Below are 19,123 nucleotides of genomic sequence, written 5' to 3' on the forward strand. Positions count from 1 at the left end.
ACTAGCCAATCTGCCTTTGCAAAAGAGTCCACGAAAAGGTTGGCTCTTGACATGAGATCTCTGACACGACATGCCACAGCCCAAGGACTGCGCTCCAAGAGGAGTCAAGAGGAGTCAAGCACACTTACTCGCCCTGGCACCTGAACTACCTCAAGTGGTGGGCGAGTCGTAGAAAAGTCGGCAAGCTGCCTAGGCATCCAGAACTTCTACTGTGTCGAAAAGGAACATGGTATGAAGGAGACAGCGCCGGTGGCTTGAAGCGCAGCAACCGGCACGGCGGCATGTCGGGGCACGGCTGACCAGGCACTGAACAGACTAGTTGGTGTAGGGTAATGCATCCCATGAGCATTCTTCCCACTCATTTTACTGTGCCCTAACATTTAGCCACCACGCCACTTCTTTCGCGTGCAGAATCCAATATGTAGAGCGTCGTAACAGCGAGTCACGTCCATCCTTTTTTGGTATTGTGCTCCTGGGCAGTAGGCACTGCGTAAAGTTTCAACATTCCAATTCGTTTGAGTTTTGCCGCAAAAGGGCTGAACGAGATCGGGCACATCGACAGGGCTGAGTGTAACAACGACGGTAACTGCTAAACATACCCGGTTTTCGATCGATCTTCGCTCAAGATGCCCAAATTCTTGATGGCGTGGCTCGCTTTCTAGGACCCATGAATCGTCAATCTCAAGTATGCCGAGTTCCCCTCACCAATCGGGGTCGTGGCGACCATGTGGGGCTCTTCAATCAACGCGAAAGTAGTTCAAACAAGGATGTCTATGTACAGGAAAGACCCTGTGGAGGATCGTTTCGAAAATGGGCCTCTAGTATAGTATCTCGTACTCTCCTAATCGATTTTGCGCACCTCTGCCCTTCTCTAGCAGCTAGTTGGGCTTTTATGTAGCCACCTATCCCTGGAACATAGCACAGTGAAAGGGCGGTGTTATACTTGAGGACCTTCACCCGTACGACCGAATGACTTTGCTCTCTTTACCGATCTTGGAGATCTCACAGATCTCAAGGTAATTCCTCACGGGCCCACCACCATGGAGGCTCCCCCTCCCGAAGGGCAGGAATGGCCAGACCAGCGCTTGAAAATCCTGGTGCCAGTCTGGACACTTATGATTCTCAGCACAGGTTTTATGGTGTGGAGATGCGTGTATGCATTCATGCAGCGAAGAAGGTTCATGATAGCAGACTACCTGCTCATCATGGCTACTGTAAGTTCAAACTCAGAGGCGACACTTTGCATCTACGCAGTGACATGGACTGACTTGGAGATTTCAGTGCCTCAATATAGTCGCAACCGCGATTGCACAAGTGATTGTCGAAGCAGGTCTCGGAAGACACATCATGGATCCCACGGTGCTCCCTCAAATTCTGCACTACAGCTATTTCCTTTGGATAGCCCAGATTATCAACATCATCGCCGTCGCATTCTTGAAGTGGTCCATCTGCGCTTGGCTTCTGGTGCTCAACTTCTCCAAAGTCTACCAGGCTCTAGTCTGGCTCTCAATCGCAATGGTGACGGCGTTCAATTTCCTGGCTCCTGTCCTGACTCTCTTCGGCTGTATCCCGCTGGAGAAGAATTGGAACTTTGGATACCAAGGCCCCAGCCGCTGCTGGGCGAAAGGAACTCTTCCACTGTCGTATACCCAAGGTGTGAGCAATATTCTGACTGATGTGGTCTACATGGCTGCGCCATTGATCTACCTCTCAAGAGTGCAACTGTCGCGGAGAACCCAATGGGGTATCCGCATCGTCTTCCTACTCAGTATCCCGTATGTTACACAAACCAAGTTTCCCCCCCCTCACATGATTCGAAACTGACATGCCTGCCCACCAGCGCCACCATCTGCTCCATCTTCAAAACCATCGAACTTCGCACCATCACAAAGACCTCCGACCCAACCTGGGACGGTGTAAACCTCACCATCTGGTCCCAAGCCGAACTCTCCATCGGCATCCTCATCGCCTCCCTCCCACCCCTCCGCAAAGCCTTCGACCACTTCTTCCAGAAGATCCTCCCCTCGACCATCACTGGCAGCCACAAGACACCGCAATACGCCTATGGCCACTCCACCGGCGGCGGCGATATCCGTATGAAGACATTCGAAGGCAGCAAAGCCTACCACAGCCGCATCCCCGGCGAATCCATCCTCGACGGCGACGACGAGAGCGACCGCGCCATTCTAGAGGGCGAGGAGCACAAAGGTCCGGGAATCCTGAAAAGCACAAAAGTCACGATTGAGGAGTCAACGGGCGAGATGAGCAGTAGTTCGAGTAGCGAGGTCCAGAAGAAGACGTCGCAGGAGAGCTACAAGCAGAGTCTGGATTGGAATTCGCCACATCTGGATCAAGGGCCTGCGCATGCGCGGTAATTGCATGTGAGTCCGATGGGATGGATTTGCGGGTTTTATTACTATTAACGATGTTTGAACGTGTATGCACGTCTCTTGTATGTAGTCTGAGTAACGATTTTTTCGGTTGCGATTTAGCAGTTGTATATACCCTGGGTCTTGTATTTTTTCTTGAGCCAACTATATAGTATTATGAGTTGTCATTGTTACTCTGTTCACACAAATCAAACAGAGTTGACGATGGTAAAGACACATCCCATTACTCGGCCCAGCCTGAGTGCAATTGTACACAGACACAAACCCAGCAACCCCCACTTGCTCCACCCGGCCGGCTGCTCGCGCGGGCCATCGTGAATCCTTTGAAGAAAGAAAGAATTGAAATTGGAACAATCCGCTCAGATCCACATCCCCACATCCTTCGCTCTCCTCTTCAATTCAAAAAAAATTCCCTCTTCCTACTTTGCCTGCGCGAACGGTAACGCCGACAAGTTTTCCAGCGAGTATATGTCCAGTTGCCTCTTCAGTTGCCTTGTGGGGCATGTGCAGGTCCACTACGGTACACGATACGATCGGACATCGTGGCTCCCTCGTGCTCCGCCACGTGACGCAGCATGAGATTTTGCGGAAAGGTAGGCTAAGGGTACCGTAATGGGGCTCCTACGCAAGGACACTACATAAGGTTTGCGAATACGAAGTCAGGACGTTGATTTTTAATCTACGTAAGCTACTACTACTGTAGGTATAGAACATTGTTAATAGCGCGTATACGTACCCATCCTGGTAACTATCGCTGCTGAATCAACGTCGAGGACATGGAACACCGTCATACAAAGGTAGATGCAGATGCATTCAGCAACGCAGTGACACAAATAACGTGATCCACCACCGAGCGCCCACCCCCACCGAGCGCCCACTAACACTAAAATCACTAAATTTTTAACACTAAATTTCTTAATAACTATAGCACCTATTAATAATACGCTTATAGCAATTAAATCCTTAACTTTTAGAGAAGATTTTATATACTTAGAAATAGTAGAAAAGTATAGTTACTTATAGTTAACCTTATCTAGATACTACTAGAAAATTTATTAAGTATATACTACTACTCTACTAAATAGTTAAATACTTAATACTATATAAGAAAGTAAGCTTATAAAGTATATTAAAGAGCTTTATAAGTAAGGATTACCCCTTATATAAACTATTATTTAAAATTTTATAACTAAAATAATAGGGAATCTAGTAGGTAAAAATTAAGTATAGCACTTTATTAACTACTATAATATTAATCTTATCTTCTATTAGGCTACTAGGCTTAATTATAACTACTTTAAAGCTAATTCTACCTTTAAGTATAGCTTATACTTTAAGCTTTTATACTAAAAAATAAAGTAATATAATATTAAGAGTTAGTATATCTATAATATAAATAAAAAGGGTTTTCTTATTAGAGTACTATTAAAAACTAAATATATATTTAATAAGAGCGCCTATAAGTAAAAAAAGATTAGAGCTATACTCTAGAATAGTAATAAGGAGTGGATTACTACTATAGCTTGTATATACGCTAATAGTACTACTCTTACCTCTACCCTTATTTATTAGTCTTAATCTAGAGCTTTATAAAATACCTAGTTATAAGATTTTAACCTATTATAATACTAAGCTTTCTTTATAGGATTACTAAATAGGTAAATAAGCTATACCCTAGGGGTATCCTAGCTTAAGGAGGTGTTTAATTATAAGATAAAAGCTAAAGCTTATACTTTATACTAGCTCCTTATCCTTAATAGCTATAAATCTTATATAATAATAGAGTTTATTAAGTACTATAATAAATATAAGATCCTACTTATAATATATCCCCCTTATAGTACTTATACCCTTTAGCTACTTAATATTATAGTATTTGCTCCTTTTATAGCTTTATATAAAGCTTAACTATCTAGTTTTCTAGATAGCTTTTAAGGGCTTATAAGTATTACTAAGAAGGATTTCTACTAGTTATTTAATACTATATAGAGTAATACCTTTAAGGAAAAGCTAATATTAATAGCTTTTAAAGTAATAGGTATCTTACTACTTAACCCTAATATTATTCTTTTAAGGTTTAAAGCACCTATAAATAATAGTAACTAGCCTTCTTTAAGTAATAGTATAACCTTAATATTAAGTTTAAGTAATTAAAGAAAGATAGAGTAGTTACTCTATAATACTATAATTAATATCTATAATAAATAGTTAAAGAAGCTTAGCTAGATAATCTATACTATATTAGTAAGAAATACTCTACTTAACTATAAAAATAAATACCTAAGGGCTACCCTAGCTAATAAGAAGAAGCGTAGGAAGTATAGTAAACCTCTATTATTACCCCCTAATAATAATTATAGTAGTAGTACCTAATTTATTTTACTATTAAAGGTAGAGTAAGTATTTAAGCTCTAGGAGTAAAAGAACCTTAAAGAATAAAAGCTATAATACTAAAAAAGTAAGGTAATTAAGCTTTATAAGTAATAGAAGCTTGCTAAAGCTTAACTTATAAAGGAGTATTACCTAAATTAAGTAATTACTAAGAAGGAGTAGAAGAAGAAAGCTATCTAAAAAGCTACTATATATAATAAGTAGAAAACTACTAAATAACTAGAAAAGTAACTCTAAAATAATATTAAAATATCCTAAATAGGTAAGAGGTAAATCCTTAAGCCTCCTACTATTATACTAGCTAAGGTAGTTAATAAGGAGCTAGTAGAAGAGGATATAGTAGTAGAGGTAACTTTATAGTATAGGCGCCTAATTAGACCCCTTAAAAAGCTACTTATATAATCTAAAATATTTAATCTACTCTAATAGATCTAATAATTGCGACTCTAAGAAATCTTATAATAATAGCTATTATAGGTGGCGCAATATCCTTATTTAGTGGGTGGTGGATTTTGGTGTTGGTGGGCGCTCGGTGGGGGTGGGCGCTCGGTGGTGGATCACGTTAGAGCCTCGTGCTTCTAAAGACGACTGTGGATAAACACCAGCCATACCGTACGATAGATGCCACTTTAGTTGATGCAAGATGCTATGCTGCACGTCTTACGTGCATGCACATAAGCACACTTGTATAACAAACCGACCCATAGGATCCCGGCCCCATCACTCTCAAGGCTCACACTGCGCACGAAAGATTGTCCCCGACCACGCACCCCCGGTGGGTCAGCCTAGATTTAGAACCTGATGGGGAAGACACGATGATGCGTTGCACTTGCACGTGCAGGTACGATGGAGTGTGATGGGTACCAGTGTGAATGTGAGCACAGGATCATCCACATTGCATTCGTATCTGTATGTTCGTAGGTGTGGAAATTAGCCCGCTCACACGCAGTTCTGGTGCGTGGATACGAATGAGTTGTCGATCGTAGCCAGTTCGTTACTGAGGCGCTGCTGCATACGGTGTAAGTACCTAGAGTGGTGTGTACATGGTTTCTTACTTGTGGGATGTGAACTCCGATTATGCCGGCTTGTGATGGCGTGTGTCGGGGTGATGTTCGGGAGGTGAGGACAGGGCATGTAGAGGGCACCCACCCTATCACGACCTCAAAGACGGTGGGCAAAGCATAAAGACAGCAGTCGGGTGTGGAATCCTGGGTATAGAGTTTTGTGGCATGGCGTGACTGTTGTGAATGGTTCCGGGCAATGTGGGTGTATACGTACGCTATGCTGTAAAGACGCCTGCCCAAACTCTATCGCAACGGCATCACGACATCCATACCATATCTGATTCTCACATGCAATGCAAGCAAAGCCAAAGGAAAAATTTCTCAGTCCATCATTCATCCGCATCGCACATCTTCATCCATTCAGCAGCCCTTACCATCCAATCTCCATCCCCATCCCTATGATAATACGCAAACCCGAATCCGACCGCCGGAAGCAAGCATCCCCCTGACCCCAGCTATTCCATAGCATAGCATTCCTCCATTGCTCGAACCACTTCACCAACCCGGCTGTTCCTCGATACAACATGTACGGGAACCAGCAGGGATTGTACCTACATATATACGATCCCCCCGATTCCCTCCCGGCCCCGCTCCCCTGCCTTTTCACTCACGCGGCGAAATTCATTCGACGGGGGCGCGGCTGTCCGCGGGTGTTTATGAGAGATAATCTCTAGTACTAAGGAGAGGGCCGACTGTTCATCTGGAAACGGTGTAATGTGCCGAGAAACGGACCGCGGAGGAACCAGCAGCGCATGGCTATTTTGGAGGGAGGAGAGTGGACGAATGGCTGGTAGCGCTGGCATACATGATAGTTTGATTATTGATTTTGATGTTTTCCGAAAATGTTGGAATCTGTTCGTTGTGATGACGGGTTTCTGGTTGGGTCGTTGTGGTCAAGGACATGGCATGGTATGTTGTGTGCCATTGTCAACTAGCAAATCGTTTAGCGCTGATAGAGCTGGTAAGAAGTGTAATAATACTTGCAGTTAATTTTCCAGTTGATCTACGGCATACTAGTTATAGAAGGGAATTACGTGTCTACAATGTACCGTACACACACGGTCTGCCATGAGACACCCAGTCTGTGCAGCCGTGCACGTATCTGGAGTTTCATAGGAAGTGAGTTATATACCTTCTCCTTGCTGGTGCCTCCTCTTTATTTGTAATCATAATCGTAATTTTGTTAAGAACATGTCAAATTCTGGTATTATCTTCGATTCTTATTAACAGTAGAGTTCTACTGCGTGTAATAATGCCTCGAGGGCATCCAGAGAGACTTCGGGTTATACCTGTTAGTTTACTTCCGGTATTCTGTCAAGGAAAAGTAAAGGCATACATCCCTCCTGTTACCTAACTATACCTGGGTAGATTTCGTCCAGATCAATATGGGCAAATTTGGGAATAGGCAGGTCCTGGAAGCTGAAGCTGAGTTGTACATCAATGATCGCCACTGATAGTAATTAGGCCATCATCCAGATGGGTTCATCATAGCTACCCGAGGATTCTCCGGCATTTATCGGTAGCACACGTCTTTCTTCCCGAGTCGCCATGGTGATTGATACAATACTGTGGTATGTGTAGTTTATGTATGAGCCCTGCAGAATCATTGCAAGGACCAAATCGCGTGGTGAAATATCGCAATGCCCGCCTCATGGGTTGGAATATTAGCAGACTCCACAATTATTATCGAGTTCGAGTCAACGCCAGGTTTCAAGTGTCAACTTAGTCATGTTCATCTGACTTGCCATAGTAGGTAACGTATACAATCTAGAACTCTCGCATTCGGCATCGCATGATGTTCAAGACCGAGGGTATGTCCGGGTCATGCGCAGTCCGACTGATTGCTTTATGATGCGATAAAATGCATAAAGAGGTGGCCAGAGCGCTGTATTTGGTCTACGAAAGAGATGGTGTGCAAGTAACGTTGAGGATGAAAAAGAGAAAAGATGTAGCTTCTGCGCTGAGTACTGTTGCTGTCTGCCAGTCTTCTTTGAAGCTTCGATATTTATGAGAGCAAAGGAAAGACGATGATGGCAAATCTGCAAATCTGATGATTAATCACTGAGCTGATAATGACAGGAAAAGTGTGTAGTAGTAGTGGTAGTAGTAGTAGTGTTGTGAATGCATGTTGGAGGGGCGAAGAGTACAAATCCATGGTACCCCCACCAGCGCGAAGCCCCTCGTGCGTCATCATTCAAACGTCTCGGTCCTGCGATCAATATTTCCTACCACATACACGGCCAACGCTTGCGAATAGAATATAGAACCTCAACCCTCCACCCAAGTTACACACAAAACACACCCCTCCCCCCCCCCCCCCCCGGCCCAACATGCGACTCATCCGATCAGAAATCGAGAAGAAGACAGGCTCAGGCAGCGCCACACTGCTCCCCGAAGAGCCAGAAGACATGTGGCACGCATACAACCTCATCCAGACGGACGACCGGGTAATGGCACAAGCGGTGCGACGCGTCAACACGACCTCGAATGAGCTGGGCTCTCATTCCTCCAAGCGCGTGACCATGGTTCTGAGCATCAAAGTCACGAGCACCGACTTTGATATTGGCTCCGGTGAGCTGCATGTTTCAGGGCGGGTGATTGGGGAAAACGAGTACGTTAAGATTGGCCAACACCACACGCTCGACCTGGAGCTGAGGCGCGACTTTGAGATCGAAAAGGCACACGGCTGGGACATGGTAGCGCTCAACATGCTGAAAGAGGCATGCGACTCCCGTCGACGAGCTGAGCTCTGGGCCGTGGTGCTAGGCGAAGGCACAGCAAACATCTGCATGATAACTGAACACCAAACCATCTTGCGGTCGAAAGTCGAAGTCGCCGTGCCTCGCAAACGAAGAGGCGGCGCAGAAGCGCACAGCAAAGCAATGACCCGCTTCTTCTCCTCCACCCTCTCCACCCTTCTCCGCCATCTCGACCTCTCCAAAACAGCATCCTCGCCCTCTTCATCCCCGACCCGCCAAGGACATGAAAAGTCCCTCCCTCTACTCCTTGCAAGCCCAGGCTTCATCGCCTCCTCCTTCCTCGCCTACATGCGCGCCGAAGCCATTCGCACAACCAACAAACCCCTCCTCGCCCTCATCCCCAACATCACAATCGCCCACTCCTCCACACCCCACATACACTCCCTCAACGAAGTCCTCTCCTCCCCCGCCATCACCGCAAAACTCGCCTCCACCAAATTCGCCCGCGAGACTGCCCTGATGGATAAATTTCAGGCCCTAATGCGCCTCGACGACGGGCGCGCCTGGTACGGGCCCAGGGAGGTGGAGCGCGCCGTGGACAGGGGCGCCGTCGGCAAAGGCGGCGGCGTCTTGCTCATCAGCAACAAGCTGTTTCGCGCGCAGACGGTGGCGGAAAGGCGGCGCTGGGTTTCGCTCGTGGAGAAGGTGAAGGGGGTCGAGGGCGGGGAAGTCAGGGTGCTGAGTGAATTGCATGAGAGTGGAAAGAGGTTGGAGGGTCTGGGCGGTGTCGCGGCTATCCTGACATATCCACTAGAAAACCTGGATGAGGAGGAGGAAGGCGATGGATTCGGTGACGATGTTGAGGGGGACATGGTGATTTGAAGAAGAAAAAGTTCGACATTGCCTCTTTTGGGGTCCATTTCCGGACGGCCATGGCGTTTTGCATGACATACATAATACCCCTGTTTGTATGACGACGAATTCAGGTCACGATACCACAATCCTCTTAATCAAGCAAACATTCAATCTTTCATTCACATGAAGTTGTCGTAATTTCCATGCACACATACACGTCTCCATACCGCACCGGCATACCCCATACCGCACACTCATGCTCATCAATCTCATGCTCGTGCCCATCCCATCATCACAATACCCCCCCACCAAAACAAGAAAAAAACGCCGCATTCCACACGACCATACTTCTCCAAGCTCGCCAATACAACGCCAAAGCCCACGGCTCGCAAACGGAACAGAAAATACAAGAGAGAAGAAGAAGAAAAGAAAAGGAGGTATCAATGTTATCCCCACCCGCCCGTAAACAAGTCCTCTTCGACAAAGAGAAACAAAACACGACGTTGTCTTCCCGCCTTACCTCGTTGGTCCACACTCAGTGGGCCAACCATCCACCGATCCATTTCCCGCTTCTCAAAACCTGTCCACGCCCTCTCTTTCTCTTTCTCTCATCCAAGCAACCCTCTTCATACCCCCCGAGCCACCCAGGCACAGCCAGCAGCCAACGCCGAGCCCCTCACTCATCCCTATAAAACTTCTTAAATATCAAATGCAAAAACAGATTAACATTAACCCTAACCGCCCCACCCCCACTCCCATCCCTGCCCTCGCCAAAAAGATTCATAAACTGATGATTATCAAACTGGGCCTGCAACAGCCCATCCAGCGGCACCTCTGCAAACGCCCCCGGAATCATCATACTGCCCTGGGAGCCCTGAATCTCAAACGTGCCCGTCGAATTCGAGCTAATGGTGATGTCGAGGCGCTCCCACTGCGACTCCGGATAGCCGGCCCAGGAGATGAGGATGCCCTTTTGGGCGAGGTTGCGGGCGCTGTATTTGAAGCTGCCGAAGCGGTATTCGCGGCCGCTGCGCTGCAGTTCGCGCTGGTGGTTGTATTGGCGGGTAAAAGGGAGGAGGAACTTCTTCTTGCCCTTTTTGGATTGTAGCGTCACCATGGCTTGTTCAATGTAGTCGTTGTACGACTTGAGTTGGGATTCGAGGAAGTGGGCTTTCTCGTCGAGGGCGGCGAGCGTGTTGCGCACGCCTTCGAGCTCTTTGGCGCGTTGGATCCGCCGGCGGTGTTTGGTGCGTATGTCCACGGCTATCGCATTCAGCAGGTCTTGGTAGTTGTTGTGGTGCGAGATGCGGCCTGCGCGTTGGAGGTGGACTACGTTTTCCAGACAGTATTGTTTGAGTGTGGGATAGGACAATTCGAGGACGGAATTGGAGCCCATCTCCGTGGTGTATGTTGATGCGGCTGAGGAGCGCACTGTCCCGCCGTACTTGCGTGAACGGTTCTTTTGCTGAGCCGCCAGTTCTTCGCGAACGAGGGCGTCCCACCGGTCTTCGTCCTCGGGGGTGATTGGCTTGCACATGATTTCCGTGAGGTTGGCCCCGGTTTGGACGCGGATGATATAAAGGATATAGCGTTTCGTTTCCATGAAGAGGGATTTGATTTCGGCATCGGGGTCTGCACGTGTTAGTAGAGGGCTGGACATGGGATGGGATGTACTTACCTTCTTGCTCGTGGTACTTGGGGTTGAGAGTCAAGGTGATTTCAGTTGCACTGACGTGTAGCAGCTCGTTCTCATTGTTCTTAGCACTGCCGAGTTCTCGAACAACTTCGCGAAGAGGGTCGTCTTGAGCAGGACAGAGACTGGGGAGGTCGTCGATGACAAGGTTGTGAATGGCAAAGACGTCCGCAAGTTTGATGTACAGGGTGGGTTTGGTGCGCGCGAACAGGTCATTGAACTCGTCAATCTCAAATTGCACTTCTGCAGGGCGGACATTGATCACTGTAGGATATTAGTTGTATCTTGGAATAACGATATTTCATCACTTACTGTTTGACCAAATATCCTGTAGACGATCAATAGCTTCTGTGACGTAGCTGTTGAGTGGCTGCAGGTAGAGATCTTCACCACCAAACAGCTTTCCGACTGCTATCTGACCAAGCACTTTGGCGACAGCACCAAGATTTCTGTTCATGACTGGTGAGAGACCACGATCGACTACGCCCCAATGTTGTGGTTGCAGTAGAGCGGGCTGAATATACGCCTTCCATACCCAATGGCCTGCTATTTGCAGCATCTGTTCTTGGGGCTCATATGGGAATTGACGCCTCAGCTCCTCGAAGACCTGTTGTGCGAGATATCGGACGCCGTATGGCATGCGATGCAGCACTTCCTCGAATACCGTAAAATACTGGTCTGCAACATCGCGAAGGTCTTGAAGGTTATGGATGAAGGTACCACGGGTCTCAGGATCCTTGAGCGCGACATCCCGTGACACGTTAGGATCACGGTGGCTTCGCTGGCCAGTACGGAGCTCCTCATTGTTGATGGCTGAGCGATAAATCTGCATAGGATCGCTTTCCAGGTCTAGGTGCTCGTTCTCGATGATGTTTTCGCGAATGACCGGGCCCAAAACATCCTTTAGGAACTTGCGATCCCGTGGCGATCGAACGTAATTAGCAAATAGCTTTGTCCAAAAAAAGTTGCCTCGAAGGTACTCTTGCAACGTCGCGCAACCCTCAATCTCCTCCTTCAAAGAACGCGATAGTAACTTGAGCAACCAGTACTCTTCCCTGCGCTTCTGGGCCAGTCCAAAGAGACTCATTGTTAGCTGTTCGATGCGCTTAGTATCCTTCTCAGCCAGGTTTTGTTCGCGAATGCGCCGGAACAGTCTTGCCATGTACTGAGGCTGCGTCTGAAGGATGAAGAAGAGCTCTTGGTACTGTTCCAGTTTTCGACGGGAGTTTTTGTTGAGCGCTTTCAAATCGAAGGGGTCCTTTGATGAGATGTCTTTGCTGCTGAGGAGGGTACCGACGTTTCCACCGAAGTGCTTCTGGTGCTTGACGACTTCGTCAAGAGTGATCTTGTTCTTCACAAGCAGGGCAATCTTGATATCAAGCTGGTCGACATACTGTTCGGCGAGTTCGTTTTGGCGCACGTGTTGCACGACAGTCTTTCGTAGACGTTCGAATTCTGCAATTGTATTAGCATTTCATATGGATAGACGAGCTGACAATTCCTACCAATCTCCTCGTCAAAGTCGATGTCATTATCATTCAGCAAATGGACAAAATTCTTCACGGTCGATACTGGGGGGTTGGTGCCGCTGGTCAAGCTCTTGTACGCTTCACCTTGTTGACGTCCTCGGATGAAACTTTGGATCTTGATGACCTTCTCCATATTCTCCTTGTAGAACTGCTGCTTCTCCGCGTATTGTTGTCGAATCATCATGCCACGAGCCAAGGCTTGTAGTTCAACGAGAGCTTCTTCATGTTCTTCGACTTGGCCAAGCTGGATACCGATCTGCATTCTTTGCAAAACACCACGTGCTATACTCTGGAGCTGAATAATTTCTGGTTCCTGTGCGTTGAGCTCACAGAGTACTTCATAAGTCTTTTGACGCTGTACAAAGCCTCGACACGCGGATTGTAGATCCAGAATGGTAGGCTCCTGTGCCTTAAGTGCCTTGAGATCAGAGAAGTGTCGCTGGCGCGATAGATATCCACGGATGTAGGATTGGAGGGATGTGGTAGCGTCTTCTTGCTCGTAGAGCTGTGTGAGGATAGTGGTGACGTCTGAGCGTACGAGTCCTCCTCTTGCAACAGCCTGAAGATCTGTAATTTGGGGTACCTCAATGTTAAGTGCGTCTTGTATCTGTCTGACGGATGCTCTTGCAACGTTTCCGCGGACCTGAGATTGGAGGCCAGCCCAATTGACATTGGTATGCTCCAAGTTCGCCTGGACTTCTTCATTCTTCTTTCTAGCCAAAGCGCCACGAGCAGCAGCTTGCAATAACGTGACCAAGGACTCATGCTGCCGTAAGCTTTCTTGATCTGTTCGTAATGACTGACGGAGGAGCATGGCGCGTGAGGCAGCTTGCATCTCGGCGACTTGGGCTTCGTTGGCTTGTAGTTCCGCCCACTCTCGGTCCACCTGTTGTCGGACAAGGGCTCCACGGACCATAGCCTGAACATACACAACAGAAGGTTCTGTGTCACGGGTCTGCTCATAACGGTTGCATACTCGCAATCGCTCCAATGCTCCTCGAATTGCTGCCTGAAATTGGCGAATACCATTCTCATGCCGTTGCATCTTTGACTTGGTGTACTGAACTTGCGCTCTTGCTTTCCGTCCCCTGAATAGGTTCTGTAACTTCAGTACCTGGGGTTCCTTGTCATGCCAGTACTGCTCCTCACCTCGTACGCGAGAGCGGATAAGGTATCCTCTCGCTGCACTCTGGAGAGTCATGGCAAAGCGACGCATGTCTAAGCGGTAGTAGGCGATCTGTCTGGCCCAGTCTCCACGAATACGCGATTGCAGATCTACAATGAGATGTTCGTTATCCCACAGATCCTGCATCAAATTTCCCAGTCTTATCCTGACCAGAGCTCCGCGTATCTGCGCCTGTAAATCTAGAATGATATCCTCATTCTCACAGAGTTCTCGGTCAATCCGATCTTCCTCCGATTCTACTGGCTCCGGCTCCGGCTCCGGCTCTACTGCGAAGTTCGCCTGCATGCCAGAAAAGTTGGGCATGCTGACACCAGACTTGTCCAGGCCTTTTTGGGTAGCCTCTAGCTCGTGGTCCTCGAATTGGAGTTTTCCGACCAAGTTGCCAATGCGGAAGTCGACTATGCCTTTGCGGAACAGCAGCCATGAAAGCGCATGGATACAGTAGATGACTTTGGGCACATTTTTTTTCTCATAAAGATCAACGAGTTCGAATCTAAAGAGATCTGGTAGCTCGACCTCGGATAGAAACTTGAAGAAGTGGGCATAATTGTTGGAATGCCGATATTGCAGCTTTGGATCTCGGAAAATGCGCAACGGTTGGCCCTTGATCGCTTGGACAATCTCTGCCAGGGTGACTCCGTTGCGAAGGGCTTCTTCTAGTTCCACCACTGGTGGCAGATCTGTCTCGATGATGTCTTCCATCCATTCCTTGGCTTCTCCAATGTGACAGAGGTACTCGTATGCCTGCAAGAATTGCCGCTGCTGGTCCATCCAATTCCGGTTCGCCCATGATGATGTTGTGGAGCTCCCTCGTGCATTGTCCAACCGTTGTAGTCGGCGTCGTCCATTTAGACCCACGACTTGTTGTTCGGGCGACTTGATGACAAAGTCCTCGTCGCTCCCAGCTTCGGCGAATTTTGACAGCGTGCGCAGATGCCCCGTCGACGACTTTTGGAGGCTCTTAAGCTCTGGGCGGTCTAGGTGGGCTGAGAGTGGGCGGGCTGAATGGTCGCGGGTTGGGGCGCGAACCGAGTCTGCTCGTGAGATGGCGAGGGAGAGCGGGCGGGGCTTGGAGGGTGGGGAGACTGCGCCATCATAGGGGGAGAATCGAAAGTTTTCGACACTTTGCGACCGCACATGGCTATGAGCGCTGTGATCTGGACTCAAGGCAGCCGTAGAGGAGCGTACTGGTGCTGGCTTCTCGGCAATGGGCGAGCTCTGGGGGGCCTGCTGGAGAGGCCGCAATGCTTTGCGCATGCTTGAATATGCGCTGCTGGGATCAGCTTCTTCCGATGTCGATCCAAAATAGTCCTCGGTCCGTGGTCGCGAGAGCGCTGTGGCCTCACTCATGCCACGGCGATGTCCTACTGATCCAAAGCCGTTGGAAGCATTGCTGGACTGCGTACTTGATCGGCTGGGCGGGTTCTGGTTGCTGCCACCTGAATAGGTGGAAGAGCCATTGGAGGCGGTCGAGTACTGGCGCAGCGGCGAGGGCGATGTGGCAGTATGCCCCAGTCTGGTGCGTGGTTGGGTGTTGAGGTAGCTCATTGCGGTCGCGCTGGCTGGGGACGATGCTGCGACCGGGCCCGACACGGCATATGTTGTACAGAAGAGAACGGAAGGCAACGAAGTGTGTTGGTGTGTTGGTCGAGGTCGATGCTCCAGGCCGGTGTTGAGGCCGCGGTAGGTATTACAGGTAGGTGGTATTCTACTAACTACCCTAATGTAGGTACACAGGCGCCGGTCCGTGAAAACAAGCCAAACACACAACGCACACAAACACGCCGTTCAACGGGACGTCGTTCCAAATCAGTGGGGGAAAGACGAAGCAACTCAACACCGTCTCGGACCAAAGAAAGTAATGCGGAATGTAAGATTACGGTAGACAGGCTGAAGGTTTGGATGTGCGTGGACCGAGCTTGCCCTTGGAAAAACGTTGTTTATCCCTAAGCCATGTTTGTTGTTGTCACGGGAAACCGGTCCCGCCGCTACCGGTACAAATGAATGTCTACCGGTATCCAGCCCAGGCCAGTCCAACACAACCTTGGAACCCCACGTCGCACAACCACTGAAGAAGCGCCGAAACAGGGCCTGACTGTGTATGTCGAGTATCGCAAGCTGGACCTTGCTGGACCTTGAGAGGATGCATCTGGATGCTGGACCTTACATTGTACCTACCGGTAGGTACGCGCTGTGCGCTGTGTTGCGCCGTGCTGCCCTGCACTTCCTATCCTCTGACGACAGGTGCTTTTCTCCCCCTTCACTCGCCCTTTGCGTTTCGCCCTCCACAGGACCTCTGACTTGGACATGACGATACCATGAAGCTTTCCACTTTGCGAGCAAGTCTTTGAGGAGGACTAGGTACGCTGTCTTCGCCTTTGCAGGGCACTACCGCTACCTAAGATGCAGTCTCTCTCTTGCCCACCTTAGGTACCTACGCCATCCTCACGTGTCTGAGCGCATCAACACCATAACCTCGACAGTAAATCCTTTCCACACACACACCAGAATACTAACGGCTACAAGATATGCCGCCCCCATTCGACAGCGGTACATATACCATCTTCTTCTGTACGTATACCTGGGCACGCGCCCTTCGGCTCAGCTGCGACGCGTCGACAAAGTTCACGCTCACGTCCAAATCGCGCTAGCGGCGGGGTCACGCAGGTCTTGGCACCACCGCCCACTGAAATTCTTTCTTCCCCGTCTTTCTCACCCATTTTTTTCTTTTCTTGGGAAAGCCCTCCACTTTCCCCGGCCAACGTCCTCGTCAAGAACTGCGGTCTGTTTCATTCAGTCAAGCGTCGTATCACTCTTGCTCTTCTCTGTTCCTTGAGAAAGCATCTTTTCGATCATGCCCATTTCCAACGGCGACGCCATGGCCAACAATGCCACTAATGCCCTGGACTACACCAAGGCCCTCGAGGTCCTCAAGAACGAGTACCCTGAGCGTGATGGCATTGACGTCAAGACCCTTGTAGATTCCAAGAAGAATGGTGGTCTGACTTACAATGACTTCCTCATGCTGCCTGGATACATTGGTGCGTTCTCTCCACCTTGAGCGCTTTGCTTTTGCCTGGTCCATATATCGGAAATGCTCAGCCCGCACAAATCACCCGGCTTGTACAGCCTTTTAACCCTCCTTCAGGTTTCCCTGCCTCCGAAGTCACCCTCGACACACCAATCACCAAGCGCATCACCCTCAAGACTCCTTTCGTCTCATCGCCCATGGACACCGTCACCGAACACAACATGGCTATCCACATTGCTCTGCTTGGAGGTCTGGGTATAATCCACCACAACTGCTCGCAAGAGGACCAGGCCGAGATGGTCCGCAAAGTCAAACGCTACGAGAACGGCTTCATCCTCGACCCCGTCGTCATCTCCCCTACCACCACGGTCGCTGAAGCCAAGGCGCTCAAGGAGAAATGGGGTTTTGGCGGCTTTCCAGTCACTGGTAAGTCGATATTTGATTTCTGCCTGCCTTGCCCTGTTTCATGATGATCAACCTTATATTATTAACTTTCGTTCATCCGCAACGATTCCGTCGTGCTGTGGAGATTTTGTAATCTGACCTCGTCCACAACTCTTGACTTGACACTCAAATGCGTATGCGCAAAAGCTAATTTGCGTTCTCAGAGAACGGCACGCTTCGCTCCAAGCTCGTCGGTATCATCACTCCGCGTGATATCCAGTTCCATGACAAGTTGGACGACCCAGTCACTGCGGTCATGTCTACCGACCTCGTCACCGCCCGCCACGGCGTTGAGCTCAAGGAGGCCAATGACATCCTGAACAAGTCCAAGAAGGGCAAGCTGCCAATCGTTGACGAGTCAGGGAATCTCATTGCGCTCCTGTCACGTTCCGATTTGATGAAAAACCTCAACTACCCACTGGCTTCCAAGCTCCCACATTCGAAGCAGCTCATCGCCGCTGCGGCTATCGGCACCCGCGCTGAGGACAAGGACCGTCTGCAGAAGCTTGTCGATGCTGGTCTCGACATTGTCGTCCTTGACAGCAGCCAAGGCCACAGCATGTACCAGGTTGACATGATCAAGTACGTCAAGGAGACCTACCCCCAGCTCGATGTAATTGGTGGAAACGTCGTCACCCGCGAGCAGGCCGCTGCTCTGATTGCTGCTGGTGTTGATGGCCTTCGTATTGGCATGGGTAGCGGAAGTGCTTGCATCACCCAGGAGGTTATGGCGGTTGGAAGACCCCAAGCCACTTCGGTTTACAACGTGACATCATTTGCCAAACGTTTCGGAGTACCCTGTATCGCAGACGGTGGGATCCAAAATGTTGGACACATTGTCAAGGGTCTGGCTATGGGAGCCTCCGCCGTGATGATGGGTGGTCTTCTTGCCGGTACCACCGAGTCTCCTGGTGACTACTTTGTCAGCCGTGATGGCCAACTCGTCAAGGCTTACCGTGGTATGGGAAGTATTGCTGCCATGGAAGACAAGAAGGCGGGGGCTGGCGGTAAGGACGCCAAGGCCAGCAACGCCGGTACAGCTCGTTATTTCTCTGAGGGCGACCGCGTTCTAGTTGCTCAAGGTGTCTCTGGCTCTGTCCAGGACCGTGGCTCCATCACGAAGTTTGTTCCTTACTTGATGGCTGGTGTCCAGCACTCTCTGCAAGACATTGGCATCAAGAGCCTCGCAGCGCTGCACGAAGGTGTAGCCAATGGAACCGTCCGGTTTGAACTCCGTACTGCCAGCGCACAGGCTGAGGGCAACGTACACGGTCTGCACAGCTTTGAGAAGAAGCTCTACTCTTAAAGTCGAGCGGACAGAAGCTACAAAATTGCATTGGGAGGGCGTTCGGTGGGAGGATAGCTGGTTTGCTTTGAACCCTCGTTTAGACATGGGATGATGATTGATGCTTGTATACTGGAGTAATGATTAGATTCAAACGCAATGATACCACGGAATCTCGCGACCTTATATTTGATTGCAGATTGTTTTTATTCACCCGCTGTGCTGGCTGACATGCTGCCAAGCGTGCCTCTATGCGGCTCTGCTTTCACAAGCCCTGCTTTCACGAGCCCGTCACAATTCAACGACTCGGGGGCGGCGACAGCCTGCAAGCTTCCCCACAACCTCGGCTCGTTCCCCGCGTCCAAACGCTCTCCAACTAATCACATCATAATGCACCGTCGGTCCACAGTGACCCTCACCGTGGGCTGACGATGCTTCAGCCGAGCTTCAGTACTGCTTCTCTTTCGATTGTTGTACATAGACTGCTACCAATTCGTGTTTTTTCTCAATCTGTGTTCACAACTTCTTTGCGCCCACACCACTTGTTCACCTCATC

At 49.2% G+C, this 19,123-nt stretch overlaps 5 protein-coding genes across 5 annotated transcripts; 3 read left to right on the forward strand and 2 right to left on the reverse strand.

Annotated features, from left to right (window-relative positions):
* Positions 1 to 524: 524 nt before the first annotated feature.
* On the forward strand, positions 525 to 3,323 carry IAQ61_010761 (uncharacterized protein). Its single transcript, XM_003834721.2, has 3 exons — positions 525 to 1,214; positions 1,282 to 1,775; positions 1,841 to 3,323. The coding sequence occupies exons 1-3, from the start codon at positions 1,041 to 1,043 to the stop codon at positions 2,373 to 2,375; spliced, it is 1,203 nt and encodes a 400-aa protein (XP_003834769.1). The 5' UTR covers positions 525 to 1,040; the 3' UTR covers positions 2,376 to 3,323.
* A 2,397-nt stretch (positions 3,324 to 5,720) lies between these two features.
* Positions 5,721 to 6,639, reverse strand: IAQ61_010762 (uncharacterized protein; the record flags this gene model as incomplete). The annotated part of the gene is made up of 3 exons (XM_066098923.1): positions 5,721 to 5,789; positions 5,837 to 6,088; positions 6,409 to 6,639. Coding segments are annotated over 3 exons (552 nt in total), but the record flags the coding sequence as incomplete, so codon positions are not given.
* Positions 6,640 to 8,175: 1,536 nt separating this feature from the next.
* On the forward strand, positions 8,176 to 9,426 carry IAQ61_010763 (uncharacterized protein; the record flags this gene model as incomplete). The annotated part of the gene is made up of 1 exon (XM_003834724.1): positions 8,176 to 9,426. The coding sequence occupies one exon, from the start codon at positions 8,176 to 8,178 to the stop codon at positions 9,424 to 9,426; it is 1,251 nt and encodes a 416-aa protein (XP_003834772.1).
* A 649-nt stretch (positions 9,427 to 10,075) lies between these two features.
* IAQ61_010764 (uncharacterized protein) lies at positions 10,076 to 15,355 on the reverse strand (the record flags this gene model as incomplete). The annotated part of the gene is made up of 4 exons (XM_003834725.2): positions 10,076 to 11,031; positions 11,078 to 11,356; positions 11,405 to 12,547; positions 12,598 to 15,355. 4 exons carry the CDS (start codon positions 15,353 to 15,355, stop codon positions 10,076 to 10,078), a joined length of 5,136 nt encoding a protein of 1,711 aa, XP_003834773.2.
* A 595-nt stretch (positions 15,356 to 15,950) lies between these two features.
* IAQ61_010765 (uncharacterized protein) lies at positions 15,951 to 18,588 on the forward strand (the record flags this gene model as incomplete). Its single annotated transcript, XM_003834726.2, has 6 exons — positions 15,951 to 15,987; positions 16,132 to 16,237; positions 16,334 to 16,378; positions 16,649 to 16,848; positions 16,956 to 17,264; positions 17,447 to 18,588. The coding sequence occupies 6 exons, from the start codon at positions 15,951 to 15,953 to the stop codon at positions 18,586 to 18,588; spliced, it is 1,839 nt and encodes a 612-aa protein (XP_003834774.2).
* Positions 18,589 to 19,123: the final 535 nt, after the last annotated feature.

This window comes from Plenodomus lingam (assembly GCF_022343315.1).
Source record: "Plenodomus lingam strain CAN1 chromosome Unknown contig_9, whole genome shotgun sequence".
Taxonomy (NCBI): domain Eukaryota; kingdom Fungi; phylum Ascomycota; class Dothideomycetes; order Pleosporales; family Leptosphaeriaceae; genus Plenodomus; species Plenodomus lingam.